General features: G+C 61.4%; 4 protein-coding genes and 1 pseudogene across 4 annotated transcripts in view, besides 1 other annotated feature; all 5 read right to left on the bottom strand.

Annotated features, from left to right (window-relative positions):
• Nucleotides 1–8,644: 8,644 nt before the first annotated feature.
• Nucleotides 8,645–9,706, bottom strand: LMJF_04_0380 (conserved hypothetical protein; the record flags this gene model as incomplete). The annotated part of the gene is made up of 1 exon (XM_883466.1): nt 8,645–9,706. One exon carries the CDS (start codon nt 9,704–9,706, stop codon nt 8,645–8,647), a length of 1,062 nt encoding a protein of 353 aa, XP_888559.1.
• Nucleotides 9,707–10,833: 1,127 nt separating this feature from the next.
• On the bottom strand, nt 10,834–11,640 carry LMJF_04_0370 (conserved hypothetical protein; the record flags this gene model as incomplete). The annotated part of the gene is made up of 1 exon (XM_883464.1): nt 10,834–11,640. One exon carries the CDS (start codon nt 11,638–11,640, stop codon nt 10,834–10,836), a length of 807 nt encoding a protein of 268 aa, XP_888557.1.
• A 942-nt stretch (nt 11,641–12,582) lies between these two features.
• Nucleotides 12,583–19,059, bottom strand: LMJF_04_0350 (annotated as a pseudogene).
• Nucleotides 12,583–19,059: a sequence feature.
• A 1,902-nt stretch (nt 19,060–20,961) lies between these two features.
• Nucleotides 20,962–21,516, bottom strand: LMJF_04_0340 (putative ADP-ribosylation factor; the record flags this gene model as incomplete). The annotated part of the gene is made up of 1 exon (XM_883458.1): nt 20,962–21,516. The coding sequence occupies one exon, from the start codon at nt 21,514–21,516 to the stop codon at nt 20,962–20,964; it is 555 nt and encodes a 184-aa protein (XP_888551.1).
• A 618-nt stretch (nt 21,517–22,134) lies between these two features.
• LMJF_04_0330 (putative mitochondrial exoribonuclease DSS-1) overlaps nt 22,135–23,874 on the bottom strand; it is a gene marked incomplete at both ends in the record, with an annotated part of 2,574 nt that continues 834 nt past the window's right edge. The window contains one exon of the mRNA XM_883456.1: nt 22,135–23,874. This exon is cut by the window's right edge and continues 834 nt beyond it. Coding sequence (XP_888549.1) covers nt 22,135–23,874 — 1,740 coding nt within the window.

Here is a 23,874-nt window from a genome sequence, read left to right as displayed (position 1 = left end):
TCCGCGCATCCGATACAGAGGCGTGCATTCTTCTCGTTTTTGTGTGTATGTGTGGTTACGTAAGCCACCCCCGCCCCCCCCCTCTCTCCGCCACCATCACGACCATGTCGGCCCCACCCCAACTCATTGGTACTCGCTCCCCTTGTCTACCTTCCCCCCTCCCCCTCTTCCTGCGCCTGCGTGTGTTTTATATATGTTATCTCCTTTCTTGCATCGTCGGTTAGTATCTTCGTTTTCTCTCTTCACACGTGTGCATGTGTGTGTGTGTATGTGTGTGTGTGTGTGTGTGTTTCTGAGCGTGTTGCGATGGTTTACGTAACGTGGTTGTCCTCCCCACACACACACACACGCACAGACACAATATACTCGTCATCGGTGGTGTGTCTGTGCGACCACGCATATATGTACCTGTGTCTGCATATCTGTGATTGCATGTGTACATGGTTCTCCTTCTAGCTCTCTCGCGCGTGCCTCTCCTCGGTTCTACTGTGTAAAGAATTACCGTGACGAATGGATGAAGGTGCGCATCTTGATTGGAGAAGACGCGCACGCGCGCTCTCTTGTTGCGTGTACGCTGCTGTGTTTTCGTATCATCATCATCTCCGGTGGACCTCTCCTCCTCTTCCCCTCACTACTCCTCCGCGTGTGGGCGGGGGATGTCGGAGCCTCACGTGTCTTGCATTACTTGCCGGTGGCTTTTGTGTAGGAATGTGTAGATGTGTGTTCGGCTACATCAGCTCCGTCAAGATGGTTTTCCGGCTTCCTTTTGCTTTGTTTCGGGGGAGGGGTTCTCCCCCTCCTCATCGTTTTCTCGCCGTCGCTGTGTGTTCGTGTCGGGTTGTTGTGCGACGGTGCGCGCATGAGTGACCCGCGTGCGTTCTGTTCCCGTTGCCCCTTCCCCCTCTCTTACCGGGGCTTGGGTGGATGTATGCGCCTTAGCGTGTTATTCCCTTCCGTGGCTGTCGGCGGGGAGAAAGGGAGAGGGGGAGGGGGGCGAAGAGCGCACACGCCACACATGCACAAACACATCCATGTTTGTACATCGCTGCTGTCGTCTGGGTTGTGGTTCACAGCTCGCTCACTTTCGCCGGATGCGGCTGCGGCGGTGCGACTACCAGCGCCGTCTGCGTGTTTCGTGGCCGTCCACCTTCTTAGCGTCCGCCCCCCCCCCTTCCTCCCTCACACACACACACACACAAGGAAGATAGCAACAAGAGGGAGAAAGTCACGTCTGCGGAGGAGCGTCTCTCTCTCTCTGTGCGGGAGTTGTGAGTGCGTGTGTGGGGGGGCTCTGTACAGGCTCACACACACGGACGCGCCTACACGCACCTCTGCATGCAATGCGTTGACTGTCTGCGCACGCCCATGTTAGTGCCCGCGCACCCCCGCACACAAGTACAAATCACCGTTTGGTTTTTCGTGGTTCTCTTTCGGCCCCCCTCACCCGCGCCTCCCCTCGCCCGCCTTTCCGTGCCGTCATCGCCCTCCCTCTTTCTCTCGCGGTTTTCGTCTCCTCCTCCCCCCTTTCCTTCTTGCCCTACCACACCCACCCCCGACAGAGGCGCAGCAATAACACACCCACAAGCCCCGCCCCGCCGACGCCGAGGGGGGGACACCCCTCACCACGCGCGCGGGGGAAAGGGAGGACCAAGCAGAACCCCCCCCCTTAACCCCGTCAACGCCGCGCCACCCCCCGCCGCGACCGCGCGCACCTGCGCCGGGCACGACGCCCGCGTGAGCCGGGCGTGTCTCCTTCGCCCCCCCTCCCCCGCTGCCCACCGGCGGATGGGCCTCTGGAGGACGGGGGGGTGCAGGGGGGGCCGCGCGCTCAGCCGACCGAGCCGGCGCACGGCTGCCACACCTGCGTTGAACAAGAAAAAAATGACATCCCCTTTGCCAGCCCGATGCCCCTGTCTTCGTGTGCGGGTGTGGGTGTTCACCGTCCGCGCGCGACGGTTGCGAGGGAGGCGTTGCCTGGGCCGTGGCGGTTGCCGTTTGCGGCTGCCCGGTCTGCGCTTTTCCTCCGCGTGCTTGTGGCACCCCTCGGCCCAAAGCGAGCCCCCCGGCCTTGCGCATTCCCTCACCCCGGCTTTCCCTGTGCGGCGGGGGCGCTTCGGGGGGAGGGGGGGACACGTGCCAGGCCCTCTCCCCCCACGCCACCGTTTTTTTCCCCACACACACACCCGCCTGGACGAGGGGCAGCCCCAGGCGGCCCATGGGAAGAGCGACACCGGCCGCAACGGGGAACCGCGGCGACCGCCACGAGAAGAAGACCCGCCCCCCCCCCGACGCAAACCGCAAAAACGCGCAGCCCACCCACACAGCGAAGCGGGAAGCCCAGAGCCGCCGGCCCCACAGGGAAAACCCACCCACGGAGTTTCCAACAACAAAAACAGCCCCAGCCGCGCAGGGCAGCCCAGACCCCACCACCACTAACCCAAAACCCACAGCCCGACCAAACGGAAAAGCCAGGCAACCTAGGCACCCACGCCACCTGGGACCCCATCAAAGCCGCACAGCGGATGCGCAGCCACCCCTGCAAAGAAATCCCTGAACGCCCGTGTTGTTGCCCTGGCCTCGCGGCAAAACGCCGTCGCCACGGCATTGCCGAAGCCCGCGCTGCAAGCCACCCTCAAAGCCCCCCCCCGGTTCGCCAGCCAACCGTTCAGACTGCCTAAAACATCCCTACCTCCATCACCCGCGCAAACCGCCAACAGCGCTTCTCTTTCAATTGTTCCTAGATTATCGATCACCCCGGCTTCCAGCCCCGATAAGCCAGATGGGAAACGGCCGCCGACGGAAAAAGCACGCGGGCCTTCGGAGATAATCCCCTGCGCAAAAGCAATGGAGCCCGGCGATAGTGCGCCGAAAGGCCATGAGGAACCCCTCCCAGCAGCAGCATCCGCAGCGATTACCCCTGAAGGAAAACAACACGGTCAAGCCGGAAAGGGACGGAAAACAAGCCAAAATGAACCCACAGTGAAAATACAAAAGCCAATTCAGGAGGAGCACGCACCCGTGGCAAAAGGCTGCCGCGGGCAAGCCGCCAGCGCCCGTCATCCCTGCCTCCCTCAGATGTTTCACATCCCTGCGGTGGCGAAGCAGGACCAGAGATCACCCACATCCCGCTGGGGTTTTCACAGACTCGAAAACAAGCCATCCAGAAAATCACTACGCCTCTTTCCGGGTCAAAGAAACTGCGGCGACGCGCGGCCCCATAACCCGGCGTTGCCCACCCCCGAACCCGCACAACCTCTTGTGACCATCCCTTCCCCTTTACCTGCACAAGGCGGAAGCTACAATGCACACGTCTCCCCCAAGACGCCCCCTTCCCAAACCGTTTTCTCAACCTGGACGAAATCCAAGTGAAAAGCAACCCACAAATCTTTAGCCCGCATGCCCATAAAGATGTATACAGCCCTGGCCTCCTGCTTTAAGTAGAGGAGAGCGGAAAACGTGTAGATCACCTTTGTTGACTATGTGTTTTTTGCCAGCGTCCACGCTCATGCGATTGTTTTCTTTGAATTCGGGGTGGAAAGAGCATTTAACCTGGCATCGTTTCTATTCCTCTGCTCTTTGCCTTCCCCCCCCCCCGGGTGCCCTTCTTACCCAGCGCTCGCGGCGCTGGGGGGGGGGCTCGACCTTACCGCTTTGTTTGGTTATCTTGCCTTTTTTTGCCCCTTGCTTCTTCAGCGTTCATCTTCGAGCCAAAGCGTCCTCAGTGCAGCAAAAGGGCCATCTTTTTTGTCGCATCTTTACACACAGTGGGGCACATATGTCCGCGGGCTTCTGGGCCACATGCTTTTCCCGGCGCTTCCCCACCCCCGCAGAAGTCCAAGGCCCTTTCTCTGATGAACATGCGCTTTCCCCCACCCATCCACAAAGACACCGACGGATCCTATGATCCCCCCCCATTTGATCAGCCGGCGTTTTCCGATCATGCGGTGGTAAAGGGTTATCCGCTTTGAAAGGCGGACCGTCGAAAGCGCCGGCGCCCGCCCTGGAAGCAACGGCCCTGCCGCCCCCCCCCTTCTAAAGAAAGCGTGGCCTTGGAAACAAAAAGGGTTCGTTACTACCATTGGGCCCCGCGAAGGGCACCATACCACAACCACCCCGAAACGCGGCAAAAGCTTGGGAGAATTGCAGCTTAGCCAAGTGGACTATCTCATCTCAGCCTTTTACATGCAAAATTTATTCCGAGCGCGTTCCGCCAGCCGCCCCTCCCCTGATCGCGGGAAAAGGTGGGAAAGCAGCACCCGGGCTCTGCGCCGCAGGGTGGGGGGGGGGGCTGGAAAAGAAAGCAGGCGGAACGAGCGAGCCCCCCCTCCCCCAGCAAGACGTTCCCGAAAGAGGCCGCACGCTTCGTTTTTGCCGGCCCCTCACCCATAAAGCCTGGCCAGAGGGAAAGGAAAAACAGTCATATGCAAACAAAGGCACGCCGTGAAGCTTCAAAGGCGTGGCTTGTGGCGGGGGCGGGGCCTCTTCAAAGAGGCGTCGCAGGAGACAGCCTGGGTGCGAGGAAAGCCGCGTTCCCACCCCCACCCGAGCCGCGATAAATATGGCTTAGCATCGCAAACGCCACCGCTTATAAAAAAAGCACTTTGCCAAAGGAGGCCGCCCATAGCGAGACCCACCTCGCACAACTTTCGGCACGGGTCATTAAAGGCATTGTTGAAACACTGTAGCATGCTTCCAGCAACCCAGAGTTTCCGAGGCATCTGATTACATGTTTCGAAACCTTTCCTTTTTCGAGAGGACACGGCAAAACCGCAGTTGGTTTTAGTCGTGCCAAGAGGTTTTCTGGCCGGTGGGAAAAGGGGCGCCGGAAACCCGGCCGCCCACGGCTTTTCGGCGGGCAATGGGCGAAAATCACCCTAGTGTGGAAACAGGGCGCCGCCGTGAGCCCCGGGACCGCCCCCAGGCTTTTGAAAAGGCAACCCCCTCCTCGGGGCGGTTTTTGGAAGTGCACACGCGACACCTTTTTTCCGCAAGACAAGCGCAGCCCCCGGGAGGACAAAAGGCCTTTCGTTTCGAAACACCTGGAAAACCACAGCGGGGGCCGACCAAGCCACCAAGTATCCCCAGTTTATTACATGCTGAATTTATAGCGCGAGGCCCCTCGGCGCGGCCAGGACCCCACATTACACCCCTTTTGTGTGGGGGCGCTCTTTTACCCAAGGCTGGGGGAGGGGGACCCCCCCCCCTTACAGAACACCCCGCCAGGACCAGCGGGGGCCCAGAAGCCGAAACACACACACATTCGCGAAACAAAATCCCTCCCTGCAGTCTTCCTGCTTCGCAAAACCGTAGCTTTGACTCAAACTTGCCGCTTTTGCGCGTGATGCCTAAAGGGAGCGGGGCCTCGCCCCAGAAAAGGAAATGGCCCCCGGATGCTCCGCCCCGAAAAAAAAAGACAGCGCCGCAGAGGTGCATGTGCCTCAACCCCCCCTGGTGGGTCTTACCAAAACCGGGCGAGAAGCGGCACCTCGATGTTTTTTGAATGCAGATATGAATCTGAAATTCTTTAGTGCATGCTCCTTCCCGGGACAGCGGGGGCCCCGGCGGCAAGGAAAACAAACACCCCGGCGGGGCACCGGGCAGTGGCGGCGCAACGCGCCGCCTGTTTCCTTATAACCCCGCCTTCCATTTTCTTCCACAAGGCCACTACGCTAAAGATTTTGTTTTGACACCCCCCACTCAAAGACACACGATAAAAAAGCAACCGGTAGGTAACCAGCGCATTTCAAACGCGCGCCTAGCATGCCGAAAAACACCTTGTCAAAATTCTGTTATTTTCTGCACTGCCGATATCCCCAAAGGCAAAATAATCCTAACTGAGTGTCGTGTGGCGGCTGTAAAGACTATCGTTTAAACCCCCCAAACAAAATAAAAATAAAAAAAAGGCCACTTTCGTAGCATATCTCGAAACTGTCCCTCCGCGGAAAAAGTGTCGCCATTTGAACAAAACTGATTCGTCACAAACTCGTCTTTTCAACAGTTCTTCCTGCTCCGTTGGCCCGTTGGCGTCCATCAGCATAGCCTCTGACTTTCGCAGCCCATATTATTTTGACCTTAAAAGTCGGATAAAAACTGTAAAAAAGACCTTTTTTTTGCGGGCGCCTTCCCAGCAGCAAAGTCGGAGGGGCGCAAAGCCCGTCTTTCCCCGGGGTTTCGCCCCGGGATCCGCCACGGGGCGCGAGGCAGCTGCAGACGCACGCGTGCGGTATCCATTCGCTGACCCGGTCAGCTTGGCGCGTGCCCCCCCCCCTTGCCTCGCGGGTTTCCCCGGGTCTGCTAACAATCAGTAGGCCGCGGGGGCCCGAAGGAGACCCCCGGCCTTCGCGGGCGCCCTACCCAGCACATTGGTGGCGCGGCGTTGAAAGGGGTGGGGATGGTGGTTGGGGCTCTTTCGCCCCCGTCAAAGTTGCGGGTTTTAATCGGGAAACCGCCCCACGGACCCCACCCCCAGCGCGGTTTAGAGCGGACACGCGCCAGCGGCAGCGGCGGGGCGAATCATGGAATGTGTCGGGGATGAAAGGGGGGGGGGCCGCGGGGGTGTCTCCTTGTGATTCCGGCGTCTTGTGCTTCGTTTTGCGAAAATTGGTGTGCGTGGGGGGGGGGCTGTGGTTTCGATGGCCGGCGGGGCGCGGGGGCGTTTTTCATAAGCGCCGAAAATTCTATGGGCAAGGGGGCGGGTGCCTCGATGCGCACTCTGGCCCGAATGCAGCGGGGCCTTCTTTTCTTTGGCAAAATCCAACCTCTTGCTTGTTTGGGCAGCTGGGGCTTTGCCATGGGCGGCGCGTTTTTTTTTGTTTTTGGCCTTTGGTCCGTTGGGGTGTCCGCTTTCTGTCGCGTGTTTATTTCGCGGGCGCGCCTTGCTGTTTGCACTGGCTGGTATTCCCAAATTTTACCCCCGGCGTTTTGCTGGCTGCTCTCCTTTTCAGCTGGTGGGGTTATGCTTCGCGTTTCTGCGTCAGTTTCAGTCATTTTTTTGTCGCGTGCGGGACCTTTTCTAACCCGCGGGTGCTGCTCTTAGTGCTCCGCTTTTTCGTATCTGCAAGGGGGGCTCTGGTTTGCGTGCCCTTGGGTCTTTTGGGTTTTCCCGGGCGTGCTGGTGCCCCCCCCCCTTGCGTTGCCCCGGGGGCCGCAAACCGCTTGGCCCGAGGGCTTAGGGGGTGAGAAAAGCATTTGGAAAGTGATCTGGGGTTATGTGGCTTGTGATGCGAGGAAAAAAAACCACCAGAAGGCACCGTTTCAAGCGCTCATTGTGTATCTCTTTCCCCTTTGTTTTGTGTCATGTTTTGGGGCTGCGTGGTTGTTTCTGCTGTCTTTTCCTGCCCTCGGCCCATTGTCGCAAAGGCGGCAGGGATCCTTGTGTAGCGAACATAAATGGCGGGAACCGTTTCCTGATTGGCTTCAACCGGGGTGAAATGCAAGGCCCGTTGGCAAGGTGATGCGCGCTACGAAAAAAAAGGGGGTGGGGCGCGTGTTTGCGTCATGCTCTTTTCGTGGGGGGCAAACGCTTGCCGGCTGCGGCGGGTCGTGCGCGTTTTTTGGTGTGTGGTGCTTTCCGCCGGCATCATCGTTTTGTTTGCGTCCATGGGGACAGTGGGCGCGCTGTTTTCGCCAGGGCGCCCTCGGGGTGGTTTGGGTGGTCTTCTTTTTCTTTTTGCGCTTGGTGCCGTTGGCCTCTTTGGGTGGAACGCGGGCGGCGCGGAAAATGAGAACGGGGGGGGGCGGGTGATTTTTCTGCGGACTTTTTGGTGTGTTTTTCTGTTTTGGAAGCTGGGCAAAGCTATTTTTCCGCGTTTTCAAAGCCTCGGGGCGCCTGGGCCCAGGGCGAGCGCCTTGTGGGGGTGGCGGTGTCGTGTGGTTGTGTCTCCGTGGCTGCCGCTGTTTCGCGGCTTTTGTCCTTGGGGCGGGGCGGGGGTTTTTTCCCGTGCGAAGGGGGCGTCCCGGCGGGTGCGGCTATGGGTTGCCGCTGGAGACGCGGGGCTGCGAGTGCCAGCCGTATTCTGAGGGTGGCGGGTTGTCTGCCAATGGCGTCGCCGGCTTCTTGCGTGTGCGCTTTCCGTTCCGGTTTTCTTCTGGGTGGGCCTCGCGGGGGTCGTCGCTTTCTTGCCTCGGGTGGCGTGGTTCTTGGCCGTGTCCGCTGCTTTTGCCGGTGTCGTGGGGGCGGGGCTTGGGGTCCTTGCCGCCCTGCGTTGTTTGGTCTGGTGGGGCCGGCCTCCGCCATTGGTTGTTGGGCGCCCGCGCGCGTTTGTTGTCGCTCGGTGGCCTGGCCTGGTCGGGCCAGCAGGGCGGGCTCATCGCCATGGCGGGTGCCCTAGAGGGGAGAGGAGAGGGGGGGGGGCGGGAGGAGAAGAGGGTCGGTGGGCGAGGAGGGGGGGGGGGAAGAGGTGGGCGCTGCTTCGCGCGCGCTCGGCGCAGTGCGCGGCATCCGCCCTGAAAGGCCGTGCGCGCATGAGGGTGGCGCGTCGATGTCGTTGCCTTGTGCCATGCCTTGTTTGTCGTTTACTCTCGCGCGTGTCCGGGGACTTGTGAAGGGGTGCCGCGCGTGCCGACCCTGAAGAATGCCACGGGGTGAAAAATCTCGGCCCTGGAGCGGGCCAGCGCACCAACCACACAGCGAAAACACGAGCCCTCAAGCGGCGGCGCCGCCCTCCTTGTTGTCTAGCATCAGGAGATCCTCCGTCATGGCCGGGTCGAAGACGACGGGGAAGAACGGGCCGCTGACACGCGTGCCGGCGCGGAAGCGGGTGGTGTGCGGCAGCAACGGACCATCCTGCACTGCACACGTTGCCTCGCCCATGTAGTGCACGCAGCAGCACCGCGCCGCGTCGAGGGAGCGGTTGCCGTGCGTCGCGAAGAGCGTCTTCGGATGAATCAGCAGTGCCTCGCCGCGGCGCAGATCCACCGTGGCGGGTGGCGTGTCGGCGAGCATCTCTTGCTCGTCATCGTTCGTGATGTCCCAAATCGTGTTCAGCTGCTGCGTCTCGCTCTGCGTGGGATCGTACGGGACCGGCGGCAGCAGCTGGCCCTCACGCCAGCGGTGGCTGCCGGGAATCAAACAAGGTGCGCCACGGTCCTTGTTGAGGGTGTCAAGCGCAATCATAATGCTAACGTGGTTCACCGGTGTCGTATGCTGCCAACGCACGTAGTTCTGCTGCCACGGAACACACGGGCCAGTGCGGGCCTCCTTCATGAAGGCCTCGTCATACCACAGCCGCACGAGGCGATTTCCGAGCGCCTGCGACGCAGCGACGGTAAGCGTCGGCAGGTATACGAGGTCGTGCATTCCCCAAGCGCACCGCCACTGGCCCTGACAATAGAAGAGGGGGCCGCCGGTCAAGTCGGCGAGCGAGGTGGCGTAGAGATGTTCCGACTTGGGGTGATGTTCGACGTTGTTGGCGAGCTGGTTTACCTCGTCCGCGAGAATGTCCACCTGTGGCGGGTCTAGCACCGGGCGCGGCAGCTTAGCGTACCCCAGCTGATGGTACTGCTGAAGCACCTGCAGCGGCACCACAAATTGCCTGTACTCGTCCACGTCGGGCAATGTCCCGTACAAGCACCCGAGCGCACCCGCACAGTCTTTGAGGTCGTGGGGCAACTGGCCGCGCAAGAACTTCAGCACGTACGACTTGTACCGTTGGGGCGTGAGAGGCGCGCGGCTCGGCAGCGCCGCCGCGTGCAACGCGCGCCGCATGACTATGGGCAAGAGTTTCCTTCGCCTTTTGCTTGACTTTGCTCACCACACACGCACGTGCGCGAGGCGGCCGCCCTCCCTCCCGGCCTGCGTTCTCACGCCCTCTGTGCCACGGAATGATGCCGAGGCGGAGAGCAAAGCCGAAGTGAAGAGACCCTCTCTGTGGCGCGCGCCACGGCAACAAGAGCCGCCGCAACAGTCGCGTGCTGTACCTCTGGGAGGGAGGGAGGGAGGCTTGCTAAGTGCCGTCTCAGCTCTGCAATGTAAACTTCTTGTCGTTGTATCCGGCACTCTGTATCACAACGCAAGGTAGTCCATAGCACGAGAGGAGGGACGAGGAGGAGAGATGGGCGGGCGGGCGGGACTGTGACATGTCGAAGAACGCGCACACGCACGATCAGTAGTGGCACCACCAATGGAGAGCGAGGGGTGGGGCTGGAGGGAGGAGAGAGAAGGCTCACGTGTCTGTGTGTCCTACACAAGGGCACACGGACGGGAGAGAGGCTCAAAACGCTGGGGTCCATCCCTGCAGTCTCCTTGCGTCCAGCAGGGTGGGCGAGCGAAAGCCGTGTGGTGGTGGTGGTGGCCGCGCCGAACACCTCGGCACACACACACACACACACACACACACACACACACACACACACACAGATGTATATAGGCAGACAAAAAGTCGCCGATGGGCGTTGCTCTGCTGTTTTTCACCCCTCCTTTCCGATTTTACGCGCTCACTCTTCCGGGAATGCAGCTGCTTCACCAAGATGGTTTGACCACGGGTGCGCGTCTTAAAGAGAGCTGTGCCAAGCCCCGCCATGTGCATGCGTGTGTGTGTGGGGGGGGGGAAGAGAGAGAAGGGGGAGGGGGAGGTATCATGATCAGACGACCCCCTCCCCCTCTCTATACCAAGACACAGACAGACGACACAGGAAGATCGATGGATGGCTTAACCGCTTAAAAATGTGCCGAAAAAATCAAGAGAGGGCGGGCGCGTATACATGTGTGTCAGCATACAGGGCCAGAGAGCCACGTTTTTCATGCCGTCACAGCAGCGGCACGGAGCTACAATGAAAGAACAGACGCACCCGAATGCGCACACGCAGGGAGAACATCGTCACGCACGCATGACATCACAGACCCCGGCCGATCTTTTCCAGCTTGCGCTTCTTCCACTTGGTGAAGAAACCCTTTGGCGCCTCGGCACCGTTGACCACCTTGCCAGACTTATGGGCAGTCCGTGTGCGGCTACGCGCCTTCTGCGCCTTGTTCATGCCCCGCGATAGCACGCGCACCTCATCCGCTGGCGCCGCTCCGCCGGTGCGTGGGGTCTTGTGGGGGTTGACGGCGGCCTTGTAGGCAGCGGTGGGGGCCACCTCCTTCTTGCGCCGCTTCATGGCGGTTTCTTTATCCTTCTCGTACTTTGTGAGTCGTCGCAGCTTCGCCTTCTTCACGTCGAACGTGTTAAAGACAGCGGCTGGGTGCAGCGCCTTGATGCCGTGCAGAAAGGCATCGGAGGGGTGGACCAGGTTGCGCTCCGGCCGCAGCGTGTTGTGGAGCCACCGCAGCTCTGTCTCATCATCAGCGTGAATCGAGTAGAGGAGAGCCAGCTGTGCGTCGGTGTTGTCGTCCGTCACCTCCTTGCGTACCTCCACGTTTGTGCCCTTGACGCGCTTGTGCAGCGCCTTGGGTGCAAGGAGGGCCATTTCTCTCGCCCGAACGGGTGGGGAGGAGGTGCAAAGGCGGCAAGCAGCTCGCGCGAGCGTGTCGTGTGTGTGTACGTGTGTGTGCGTGTACGTGTGCACGTGTGTGCTTCGACACTGTGCGAAGTGCGCTGACATGCGTATATGGGGCAGGTGTGCGTGCGCGAGAGAGGAGCGGGAGAGTCGGTGGTGGGAGGGTGGAGGAAGGAGAAAGCAAAACATTCGGCGCACCGTCATGGAGGCTCCCCCGCATCCAGCTGCTCATCACTGCCATGAGCCACGCAGCAAAGGCTCATCTTCAGTGCCGCGGACAACGTGTCAACCGCCTCTTGTGTGCACACACACACACACACACAAGCGCATGCGCGTGCCAGGATTGAGTGTTCTCAGTTGTATGCGCGTGTGGCAAGCACAGGATCATGGTTCAACGGAAGAAGAAAAGCAACGGCGCCATAGATATGACGGTTGCCTTGGGAGGTGAGGCGGCGGCCCATCGACTGGCCCGCGTGTCAGCAACATCCCAAGAGAGAAAACGAAGGAACAACATCAGAAATAAGACATGAGAGAGGAGGGAGGCAAGGAGCCGTGATGATAAACGAGAGCGTACAGTCCTTTACAGAGCAGGAGGGTGGGTGGGTGGGTGGGTGGTGGGGGGTAAAGCAGTAGGCTCCTTGTATAGCTGAGTCTGTTGTTCGAACTCTCTGGTACCCCCCCCCCCCCCACCTACGTCTCCTTTCCGTCGTCACGCAAACACACACACAAACACACGCACGCACACGGACGTGCGTGCAGAACTGTGCATAATTTATTAATCACTTCAAAGCATGCAAAAACACACACAGGAGGGGGATAGAGGTGCACAGATACGAAGAAAACAAAGCAGCGAACTATACATATACATGTATATACACTTATACATACACATATGCATATATGAACATAAACATACACATAAACATACACATAAACATACACACATATACATACATATACATATATATATATATACATATATACATACACATATACATGCATATCTTTTGTCGCATCCCGTGCGGCCAGGGGGCCTCTCTCGATACCACCGCGGAGGCGGCAGACAGACACAAACACGTTCACCCCGTCGCAAGGTCGGGAGGATGGAGGGCGAGCGTGTTCATGCGTGCCAGATGACGCGCGCCGCTACAGGAGCGCGGAAAGGTACTCGCGGCAGCTCAGTGACTCCCACCACAGTACGTCTCCATGAGTGATGTTCTTCTTTGCCACGGCGAGCACTGCGGGCTCTTTGGATGGGGTGTAGACGAGGGAGATGTGCAGGTTGGAGCAGCTGCGCTGCGCAGCTTCCTCGAGCAGCTGAAGGTTGAGATCGTCGCGCAACGACCCTGTCCGAGCAGAGTCGTCGCCGGTGAGCAGCGCCGCCGCCGACGTCGAGGATGCCGAGTGGACGGAGAGAAACGAATCATCGCTCACGCTACTCCCGCCGGTGCCGTCGCCACCGCGACGTCCTGCTGCGGCTGCGCAGTAGGCGAGCATACGTCGCCGCTGCTCGTGCTCGATCATGAAGCGAGAGTGTATGACGCCGCCGGGGACGTTGCCCAGAATCGGGTGCAGGTCCACCGTCAAGCATGACCATGGACTAATCACGACGAGTGGCACCGCAACCGTGTTGGAGATGTCGGTCGGGTTCGCGTGGCTGAACTCGTTCGTGATGGTGTTGCTCTGGTTGGAGTGGTGGTGGTGGTGGGGATGGATGTTCAGCGGGCGATCGTCGCCTACAAAGATGGTCCGAGCCTGTGACATGCTACGCTGGTCCGCCGCCATTGCGGCAGCGACGTTTGGCGGCTCCATGTCGCGCGGGTACACCACCGCCCAACTCGTCAAGGCAAAGTCGCTGATCTGCTGGAACGCTCGCGTGCTGTTGAGAAAGCTGAGAAGTTCGACACAGCTCCACCGACCGGGGAGGCCCCAGTCGAGGTTGTTCTTCTCCTCCGCCTCCGCGCCGCAGAGGGGGATGGAGGGCACGTCGGCCAGCTCCTTCGCGACAACCTGGTAGACTCGATGCAGCAGGCGGTGCAAGTCGCAGAGCAACTCCTCCAGCTGCGCGGGCGTCAGCTCCACAAAACAGTTGCGTTGCTGCTGCGCTTTGGCAGGCATGGGCGACGGTGTGTGTGGGAGGGGCAGGCGGCGGAAACTGCCCGGCCCCAAGCCGTCCACTGGGCTGGCCACCGATTTTTTAGGACCGGTCGTGACGACCGCATTGTCAGAGCTGCGCGCCACCTCGCACGGAATCCGACTCAGCCTCTCCCAGACGGTGGACGAAGCGCGGTAGTTGAAGTCGGCGAAGAAGGGAACGGAGAGCTGCTGCAACAGCACCTCGAGTAGCAAGAGTCGCTGGGGGTCCACATGCGTGCAGTACAGGTTGACGCTGCGTGTGGTTGACGCCGGCACCATCAGTCCGCGTTGACGCAGCGTGCGAGCCACGGCGCGCATCATCGCGTGTCGCTCTGCTGTCCACGCCGGGTGGTTCTGCATCTGCGGTAGCAGCTCCAGCGGCAGAGCCAAACTCAGCACCATCGCCTCAAGCCGCGCCACCACCCGCATCGCTGTGACGGCCAGGATTGGTGGCGGTGCGCAGTTCCGCTTCCCTTGCGCAGGCGTCTCACCGCTCGAATCACCGGGCTGCCGCTGCTGCGATGCGTCATGTACAGGCATTTCACCTACCGGCGATGGCGACACGGGTGACACACCGGTCGTCGGCACTGGCGAGCATGCGGCGTGCTGAACTGTGAGGCGGGTGCTCGGGGTATCCCAGCGAGCGAGGCGGCGCAAGTAACTATTCCAGTCGGAGAAGACGTCCTGCAGCACCGCCACGGTGCGTCGCACTCGCGCCCCCACGTCGTCGCCGGGCTCGAGGACGCCCGCTTTGTTGGGGTCTGGGGGAACGCCGCCACACTCCACCACATGATACAGCCGCAACGCCAGTTGCCGGCACTGCTCGGAACAGTAGACGGCGTGACAACCGCCAGGGCACTTCACCGGTTTCGCAAGCCCTTGTCGCCCACACTGCGCGCAGCACGACGGCTCTGGCGTAGTGCTGGCAGACCTGTCGCTCACCCTGGCGCCGGTGCCGCTGCTGCTACGGGGCGCAGCAGCACCGGTAGACGCTGACGCCGATCGCGGCGGGAGCAGCGGCCAGAAGGGCATCAGGACGGCTGGGCGCTCCAAGAAGATGACCTCATCTTTTTGAATGCGGCGCGTGGCGGAGAGGCGGATGTGGCGGCAGAAGTAGCACATTGGCACCGTGCCCCACTGCATTGTCATGTCGGCCGTGGCGGCCAGGAGTGCCAGCATGGAGTTCCGATCGTACATGAAGTCTTCCGCCCTCACCCGCCCCGTGGTCTCGATTTTCGGGACAATGACGACGTTGGAGGAGGTGGCGTTGTTATTGCCGCCACTGATCGTCATCTTGGTGCTGTGCGGCTGCCAGCCTTGTCGCCCCGTCGCGCCATGGCACCCGCGCGACACGGGAAGCGGCAGCGGATTCACCGGCGCTGGGCTCATGCTTGGGAAGAGCATCTCAAGGAGGAATAGGCGGCGGTGGCACACGTCGGCGCCGGGACGGAAGGGACGGCTGGATTGACGGGAACCGCGAAGCGGTGAGCGCAGGTGCGACATCGAGTCGGCGCCAGCGCCGTCGGCGCCTGTGGTGGGGAGGGACTGAGGCGACGTCGATATCGGCGACGACTGCCGCGGCGGCTCGTCGAGGTTGTGCAGGGTTCTGCCGTGGCGACCCAAAGGCAGCGGACAGACCTCGCACGGTAGTGTGTGCGCCTGGAGGAGTGCGTTGGCGGTGGCGGTGGTGGCAGCTGCCCCAGGACGCGACGAGCGCTCGTCGCCACGGTGACTGAGATAGGAGCTGGTGTGCTCGGTTGGTAGCGGGGTCGACCGAGGCGAGAGCGACATGGCCGTCAGCGACGGGCTTCCCATGGCGGTGTCGCTGGTGTTGCTGGGCAGCATCATGTTCGCACTGCCACCGGCGCACAGGCGCAGCGTGGACGTCGGAATCTGCTGGCGCAGAAAGATGGATGCGTACGACACCATTACCTGTGTGACGCGACCAAGACGGAGAAGCAGCGGCGATGCGGCACGCCAGCGGTGCCGCAAGTGCCCGGCCAGGGCCTCCACCTGGGATACGTAGCCAAAGCTGATCAGGTTTGCGGCGAGTACCTCGTAGGTGGGGTTGATATGATCCCTGGAGGGGCAGCACCGCAGTGCCGCCTCGGCATCTTGAAGGCTGTCGCGGAGGCACGTCGGCGAGGCGTGGAAGAGGAGGTGGCTGCGGACTGTGTACAGGATAGAAAGATCGCGGGCACGCGTCGGCGCGTGGTCGTCCGGGGTGGCCATCATCGACGGCGACGCCTCCTCGGCGCTCTTCTCTTCCTTAAACAATTCGATCGCTTCGCTGAGGAGGCGAATCGCGCCAGGGTAGTCGGGACCCTGCGCATCCGCCGCGGGTGGAGACGGCGGTATCGCGTTTGACGGCTGCGGTGCGGTGACCAGCGCTTCATCGCTGCTATCTGTATCCGTGTTATCCGAATTGCGGTAATCACCAGATATGCTGGCCGAGAAGGCGGGGCCGTGCAGGGCGGTAATGGCAGACAGAAGGGGATGCAGGAGACGCATCGCATGGAGGCGTGCCACGACGATCGGCGTGCACACAGAGATCGGCAATGTGAGGATCGCCACAACGGAGTCGTCGTCTTCGTCCATAGCGCGCTGCGGCGTACCCGAAACCGCTGGTTGCTGCTGCGAGGAGGTTGCGGCCGCTGTTGTAGTCGGAACAACGGCGTCCTCCAAGCGCGCAGCCTCTGCAGCAGCCATGACCACCTTTTCTGTTGTGTCGGGGTATAAGTTGGCGATGCTGATGGGGCTGCTCAGTGTATGCTGGTGGTGAGGTTGCGGTGACGACAGCTGTCGTCGTACAGTCCACGGGTGCGGTTGCTGCGATCGCTGGCTGCCGTGCTGCCAGTCGCTGTTCGAGTTGCCGGGCAGCGCGGGGCCGGAGTGACTACTGGCAGAAGGCAGCGGATTGGACGCGGGTGCAGCAGGCGGAACGACGACGGGGCTGCCATTTCTCCGTTGATCCACACCGACGTTCTTCAAATTGTGGTGCAGTTCCACGTGGAAGAGGAACGTTTTCTCCTCCGAGATGCTGGACAGGTGAGCATCGCCGCCGCCGGCAGTGACGGCACCGCCGCTGTGGTTGTTGCGGATGCAGCTGTGCGAGCTCCCCGATCCCGTGCCGTTCGTGGCCATTGAGTTCACCTTTACCGTAGGAAGCAGCTCGCCGCACGGCAACTGCGGCTGTGGAGAGGGGCGCCAGGGAGACGGGTAGCATAGGCTGCCTTGAGTGCCCATGGACGACGTCGGTTCCACGCTGGCCACGACGTCATCGGCGCCACCAATGATGCTCGTGTTGTGCACCGTATCCAGCTTCGTCGCAGGGCGGCTCTCTTGGATGAGGCGCCGCACGGGCGGCATCGCCACCGGGAGGACGCTGGTGGAGCTTCCGTTGACGTTCGTTTTTACGCGCGTGGGCCCCAGGGGGCGGGCGCTTCCACCGACGCCGCCGCCATTCGTCGCGGACGCGTCGACCTCTGCCTCACCATTTCCGCTCACGCTCTTGGCAGCCTTCACCGTCGCCGCCACTGCTGCTACCGCGCCGGTTTGTGCGGATGCTTGCGCGACGGGCAGGCGCAACGACTGGTGCTGCTGCTGGGTAGTGGTGGTATCGAGAGCACGAGCCAGCACAGGCCGTTGAGGATCTTGCGCCGCTAATGAGTCTGCCGACCGGCGGGCCACTGTGACCGCGATGCTGCCGACTGCATGGGAGTGTGAGGGGTGAGCGCTGGGCGAGAGGGTCGAGAAGGACCCCGTCGCCTCCGGCTGCTGAAGATGCGAGAGAGGGGAGCGCGGGGATGATGTGCGCACAGATACCTGCGTGGTGGGGGCGCTCTCCTCCCTGCTGCCAGAGACTGAATCCCTGGTGGGACGCTTCGGCGACAGCGGGAAGCTCGATGGCGATGTGAGCTGGCCGCTTATTGACCCTGCAGTCGCTGTTATGGTCGTCGTGATTGTTGTTGCCGCGATGGTGGTGGTGCCGTTCGCCGTGCTGGTCGCCGGTTCCGCAAGCTCTCTCTGGCTGCACTCTGCTTTGCCGCTGCTGTCCGCTCGGACTAGCTGCGGCAGCTGCAGACACACATCGGGAGACGACATTCCGACGGTGTGGCTACCGCAGTTGCCACTGCGTATGCGTTGGTCCCCCAAATCCGCCGCCTCCGCCGCGTCGACCGGCTGGGAGCCGGTGAGAGAGACAGTTGGGGTGAGGGAGCGAGCGCTATCCGTGAAGGGCATCTTGGGAGACTCGCTCGCGCTCGCATCTGCCGCCAGGCTTGGCGACGCGTCGCGCTGCTTGCGCGATCGCCGCGCGACAACGTAGCTGGTGGACTTTAATAGCTTCGGCAGAATTCGAAACTCCACAACAACGGCCGTCTCGCCGCTGCGGCGCAGCACGACCCCCTCGAGGGAGTGCTTCAGAACGACGCAAACAATCTCGTGCGCTTCGAAGCCGAGTCGGTCAATCCACCAAAACTCGTGACGGCACGTGTCCGGTCTTAGAGACACGCGAGTTCCTGGTACTGGGGTCGCGATGCTGCGCCACCAGTGTGGTAACTGGGGGCTGCAATAGACGGTAGGGGTGTTCGCGCCGTCTTCGTCCTCGGTTGTGCTCTCGTAACTGTCGTCGTCGATGTCGTCTTCGTCGGAGAAGGTGCCATCACAGTTGCTGGTAGAGCATACCTGATGCAGCGATAAGGACGACGAGGAGAGCAAGGACGCCTGCGCCTCTACATCGAAGACGCCGTCTGCACGGGTGCGACGGTGGCGGCCGCGGCGCTGAAGCCCCTCTCTCGGTCGGCGACCACGCAGGCGCGGCCTCTCCAAGCCAACAAAGAGCTCGGTGAAAGAGGAGCCCACCGGTGATTCCAACCTCTGCTCAAGCGGCGTCACATCTTCGAATCCGCGCTTGTTTCGGCTGCGGGCGCTTGCCGCGACGGAGGGGACGGACAGCGGACTGTTCAAAGGAGAAGTGGCCCCCTGGCTGAGTTGAGCCTGCCGGCGAGCAGCAGAAGCGGCGGCACCTTCATGACCCTTGCCACACCCTTGAATCGCGGCCCTGGACGCGGGAACGCTGGGGAAGAGGGGCTTGGATATCGAGCGTGGGGGCCCAGGCGGCGCTGTTGCCACGGCGTCGTCGTCGCCCATCTTCTGCTTCGGCACGTGCGCACTGCCATCGGTGCTCGTCGTATCCACCCACAGCGGAGTGCGCCGCGTCGGGAGAAGCGGCGCGAAGGACGGCAGCGGGCGACCCGCAGCGGGATTGAAGGGGAACGAAAAGACGGCGGACGTTCTTGCTGCCCCCAACGCCGCGCCTCCCTCTCCTCCCGCAGGCGTACCGTCCAGCGTGCGGGTCAGCTCGACGCCCGCCCACGCGTGCTCCGGCGACGGCACGTCCAGGGAGAGCGGGGTAGGGCTGTTGCTGCTACGCGCATCACTGACCACATCGCCCTTCTGCGAGGATGTCGGGCGCGGGTAGCGCATCGCGAGGTCTTCTGTCGACCCCCTTCCTTTACCCGTGAGTCCTCGCTCTGCCCGTGTGTGCCCCCTACAGCAGCAGGACCAGTGCGTTCCTTCTGCTCCGCTACACGCCAAGTGTAAGACTTTGCTCGTAGCGCGCGTGCGAGCGGCGAGGCAGACGACGACTGCGTTGGCGCTGGGGTGATCCCTCCTCCTCCTCCTCCTCCTCCTCCCCCCGCCTTCCCTCGGCCAGACACACGAGGAAATCGAGTGCACCCCCAGATTCCCCCCAGGGCCCTTGTCTTGCTTTGGGGTCTTCTCTGCACTCCCTGAGGAGGGCGCGCACGCGCAAGGTGCCTTGAAGCCCGCAGGCGATGGCGACGATGCGCTCAAATGTGGCGGGAAGAGGCGGGGAGGCGCTAGGGGAAGGACAGGTGCAGAAAGATGAAACCGGCCAATACGCTAGCGCGCACCCACAGGCATCGCTATACACACGACAACGGCGCAGGAAGAGCACCGTTCACATAAGGCGTGGTGCGTGTGCCTGTGTTGGGGAGGAGGGAGTGGTGTGATGGGCGAGACCTACACGGGGGAGGGGGGCAACAGCCTCCTCGAGCCACACACCCACGGAGAAATAACGGAAACCAAGGAGAGGACGTTCAAAGGCCACAACGATGACGTGAGGGGGAGGGGGGCGTTGTATATGGACACGCGAGGAGAAAACAACAAAAAAAGCGAAACGAGGCAGTGCCGCAGCAACCGAGACACACACACACACACACACACACACACACACACACACACACACACACACGTCGAGAGGAGGAGAGAGGGTGCGGTGGTGGGTGGTGGGTGGTGGCGAGTGATATATTGTCCTGCCTTCGCTGGTGTAATGCCAGAGAGGGAGAAGAGAGGGCGGGCGGGAGTGGTGGTGGTGGCGGTCGATGGTTGAAACCAGGTGAAGGGAGTGAGGGAGAGGAGAGGGAAGAGGGAGAAGTTGTGTGGCGTGCGTATGTGTGGGATCGGCCTAGGAGAGGATGGGCGGGGCAGCGAGACGACACAGGTTTACTGCACGCAGTCATCATACGCTCGAAACCTCCTTTCTTCTCTGTCTCCACTCTGCTGCTCCTCTCTCGTGCGGGTTTACGCCCGGCTTTGCTCTTGGTGTTTGTGTGCGTGAAGCGCTTAGCGAGATGAGGCGGGGCGGTGATGGCGGGGGATGGCCACAGCCAACAAACACCACACCATCCGAAGCGTCTATCTACCGCTACTCCTGCTGCCCCAACCTCCTCTCCTTCAACTGGAAAATGAGCGTCCTAACGAATTGAGACGTGAGGGAAGAACGACACGTACACGCAGCCCGCAACACCCCATCAACAACTTTCACACGTGAGGTGCCCAACGCGTAGGCACGCCACTGCGAACTCACAGAGGACAGAAAGCAGATGAGTGGATAGAAGATGCCCACAGACGCCGCACACGGAAACCCCCACGCATGTGTAGAGGCCCTGCGTCACCTAATGTGGACGATGACGCACAAGACAAGAAGGGGGCACGGAAGAGAAAGAAAGAAAGAAAGAGAGAGAGAGAGAGAGAGAGAGAGAGATCGAGCATCAGCAGGAGTCAACGCGCGTACGCACACACTCACGGGTACATAAACACATAGACATACACAGGATGATACAAAGACATGCCCAACAACGACTCAGGACGGTAACAGGGCGGGAGAGCGGGAGGGGATGGAAGAAGCGCGAGGAGGAGCCGCGCATGCCTGTGCGCATGCGGGGGCCACACAATTCCCCTCCAACTCCTTTCCCCCACCGATTGGTGGACCCCAAAGCGTGTGCATCTCTGTCTCTGCGCCTGTGCTTGCGTATGGGCACCTTTCTCTCGGTGTCTCTCACGCACGCCTCTGTCCGCGGTGACTTAGACGTTCTCGGCGATCCAGTTCATGGCCTCGCGCAGCGACTCACCGGTGGAGGAGCTGCAGCCCATGAGCGTCCACGTTCGGTCCTTCAGCTTCCCGAGCTCCAAGTACTCGATCAGCTCGGCCGGGGCTGCTGCAGACTCCATATCCTGCTTGTTTGCCAGCACAAGAAGAGTGGCGTGCTGCAGCGATGGCTCATCGTGCAGCAGCTGGTGCAACACCTCTTTCGCCTTGGGGAACTTCACAGCGTCAGCGGCGTCGACGACGAAGAGAACGGCGTCGGTGTGGTCGTAATAAAGCTTCCACGACTCTCGCAGCTGCTCCTGTCCACCCAAGTCCCAGCACGTGAAGGTGATGGTGTTGTTCGTCTGCGGGTGCGTGATGGCGAGCGTTTCCGTGTTGCCGCCGAGGGTGGGCTGGGTGGCGATGGAGTGCCCCAGCTGCAGGTAGTACAAGATGGATGTCTTACCGGCGTTGTTTAGGCCAAGGATGAGCAGCTTGTAGGACTTATTTCCGTTGAACATGCTCCACAAGCTGGTGAAGAGCTGCCCCATTTCGCCTCTCCTGTTGATCAGACAGCCGGCTGCTGTTGCTGCTGCTGCTGCGGCGGCGGCGGCGGTGGAAGCAGCAAACCACCAAGGCATCGATGCATACATGTATGCATGTAAAGAAAGACAAGCGGAGAGGACGCGAGGGAGGAGGGTGGTGTTGGCAGACGTGGGGAGAGGATCCTGCGCGCGCGCGCTCGTGTGTGTGTGTGCGCGCGCGTGTGTGGGATGCGCTGGAGAGACGCCGCGCAGAGCACATTTTTCGGTGCCCTCATTTTACTCTCATGCTCATGTGTGTGTGTGTGTGTGAGGAGTCGCTCACGCTACGTCGAACCATCTCCTTCCCTTCGTGCTTGCGAGATGCCCCACCATCCAGCAGCGGCACTGGTCGCGGGACTGCTCTCTCTCCCTCTTGTCTCGTGTGTCATGACCTATACCCTCTGTATATGCTTGGTTACACTCACAGACACGCACATGTGCACACACAAGGCCGCATACAGAGCCGGGAAAGGAAGCCGCAGCGACGACTGCAACAGTGGGGGAGGGGGGGGAGGGGCTAGCAGCCAGAAAAGAAAAAATGTTAAGGTTGGCGATGGCGTAGTGAGGGGGCCCGAAGGCGGCCCGTCACGCATCCAGCTGGGACACAAACCCACCCATCCAGAGGCGCTCGTAGTGCCGCTCATCTCCGCCGGGTAAGACGCGTTCGATGGCCAACTCCAACACCCCTTGCGTAGGTTGCACGCGAGTGATGTGGCATTCCAGCACAGCCCCGACAAGGACGTCGTCGCGGTGGTGAGTGATAGTGTGCGCCAGTTGCACCTCCGGGATGTACACGTCCGAGACGTAGGTGAACTCTGGGGTCTCTTGCCGCCAACGCGCAACGGCGTCCATCTGCAGCGATGCGGGGCGCCGCACCGTGCTCGAGGTGGTAGACGGCGCTGTCAGCGGTAGGGACAGTAGCTGTGACATCTCCGCCGAGGAGCATGCGAAGCGGCTGTACGCCGGCGCGGCCACCACGCGGCGTGTCTCACCAACCAAGCACAGGTAGGTCTTCTTGCGATGTGTGTCGCCATCACCATCACCACGAGCAGCAGCGGCGGCGTTGGCCGAGGCACGCTCCAAGTCCTCAAGGTACCGCAAAATCCAAAAACGCGTGCTGTTGTCCTGCAGGAGACTGGCGCGCTCCTGCTTCGCGCTGATCATGGTGCACAGAGAAGCCATGGCATGCTCGGGAATGAGCTGCTGAGGCGCGGCCACCATGGCCGCACGCGCGGCAGAGGTGGAGGTCGCACTGGTGTGGTCACTACTACCGCCACCGCGGCGCTGCTGCCAGAGCCACGTCTTGAGCTGATGGTGCACGAGCATGTCGGCATACCGACGCAGCGGACTTGTGCTGTGGGTGTAGAAGGTTGTGTCGAGCCCGGCATGGTGCAGAGGGACGTGATGGTAGATGGCGCGTGTCACGGTACTGAGGCGACGCACGGAGGACTGCATGGCTTCGGCCAGGAAGATGTGCGAGGCGTCGAGTGACATCAGCGTGCGCACACCTTCAGGCTCTGTGTAGTAATGCGCCACGAGATGGTCGCTGGAGAGGGTGCGAGTGCCGCGGAACGGCATTGCGATGTGGTTGGCCTGTGCAACGCGTGAACACACCTCGTTGGCGGCGATCATCAGCTCCGCCACAGCGAGGCGGGCGTCTTGGGTGGAGATGACCTGATCGGTGACGGAGAGCACCTTGGTGCCCTTGACTTCGATGAGGGGGTCGGGTAGGCTGAAATCCACCGGCGGGGTCGCCGGTACCCCCTCGTCTCCGCAGTCCTTGCCCCCGGCCCCGTGGTGGTGCTGCTGTTGCTGTCGCTGCTGCCGCTCCAGTCGAGCGCGCAGCCGAAGACGGGCGCAGCGAAGAATGTAAAAGAGGTTGTCCTTGTCTTCACGCGTCATCCAAGCCGGTGGGGGATGCGCGCTGTCGGCGCACCCAGCCAAGAGAGGCGGCGAGGACGATGCGTCTGTGTCGTGCGCAGCCGCCACGACGGCGGCGCTGTCGTGTTCGTCGCCCTCCTCCTTGCCTTCCTCCTTGTTGACGATTTCCTGCACCTGATCGTACGTGATGCGCCGCAGCTGATCCAGCCATCCCACGGCGACGGAGTAGTTCTTCACCTCGCCGGTGGACTCATCGATCTGGAAGATGACGTTGAACGTGCGACACGGCCGGTCCTCGCGCAACGTGGCCGCCTCGACGATGGGCTTTGGGAGCATGAAGAAGACGCCCTCCGGCAGGTAGGTGGTTGTCGTCAGCCGCCGCGCCGTCAACTGCTCAAGGGTGCTGTCGAAGGGGCAGTAGACGGTTGCATCAGAGACGTACAC

This window comes from Leishmania major, chromosome 4 (assembly GCF_000002725.2).
Source record: "Leishmania major strain Friedlin complete genome, chromosome 4".
Classification (NCBI taxonomy): domain Eukaryota; phylum Euglenozoa; class Kinetoplastea; order Trypanosomatida; family Trypanosomatidae; genus Leishmania; species Leishmania major.
Note: the sequence above shows the minus strand (reverse complement) of the source record. Positions and strands in the feature narration are given on the sequence as shown.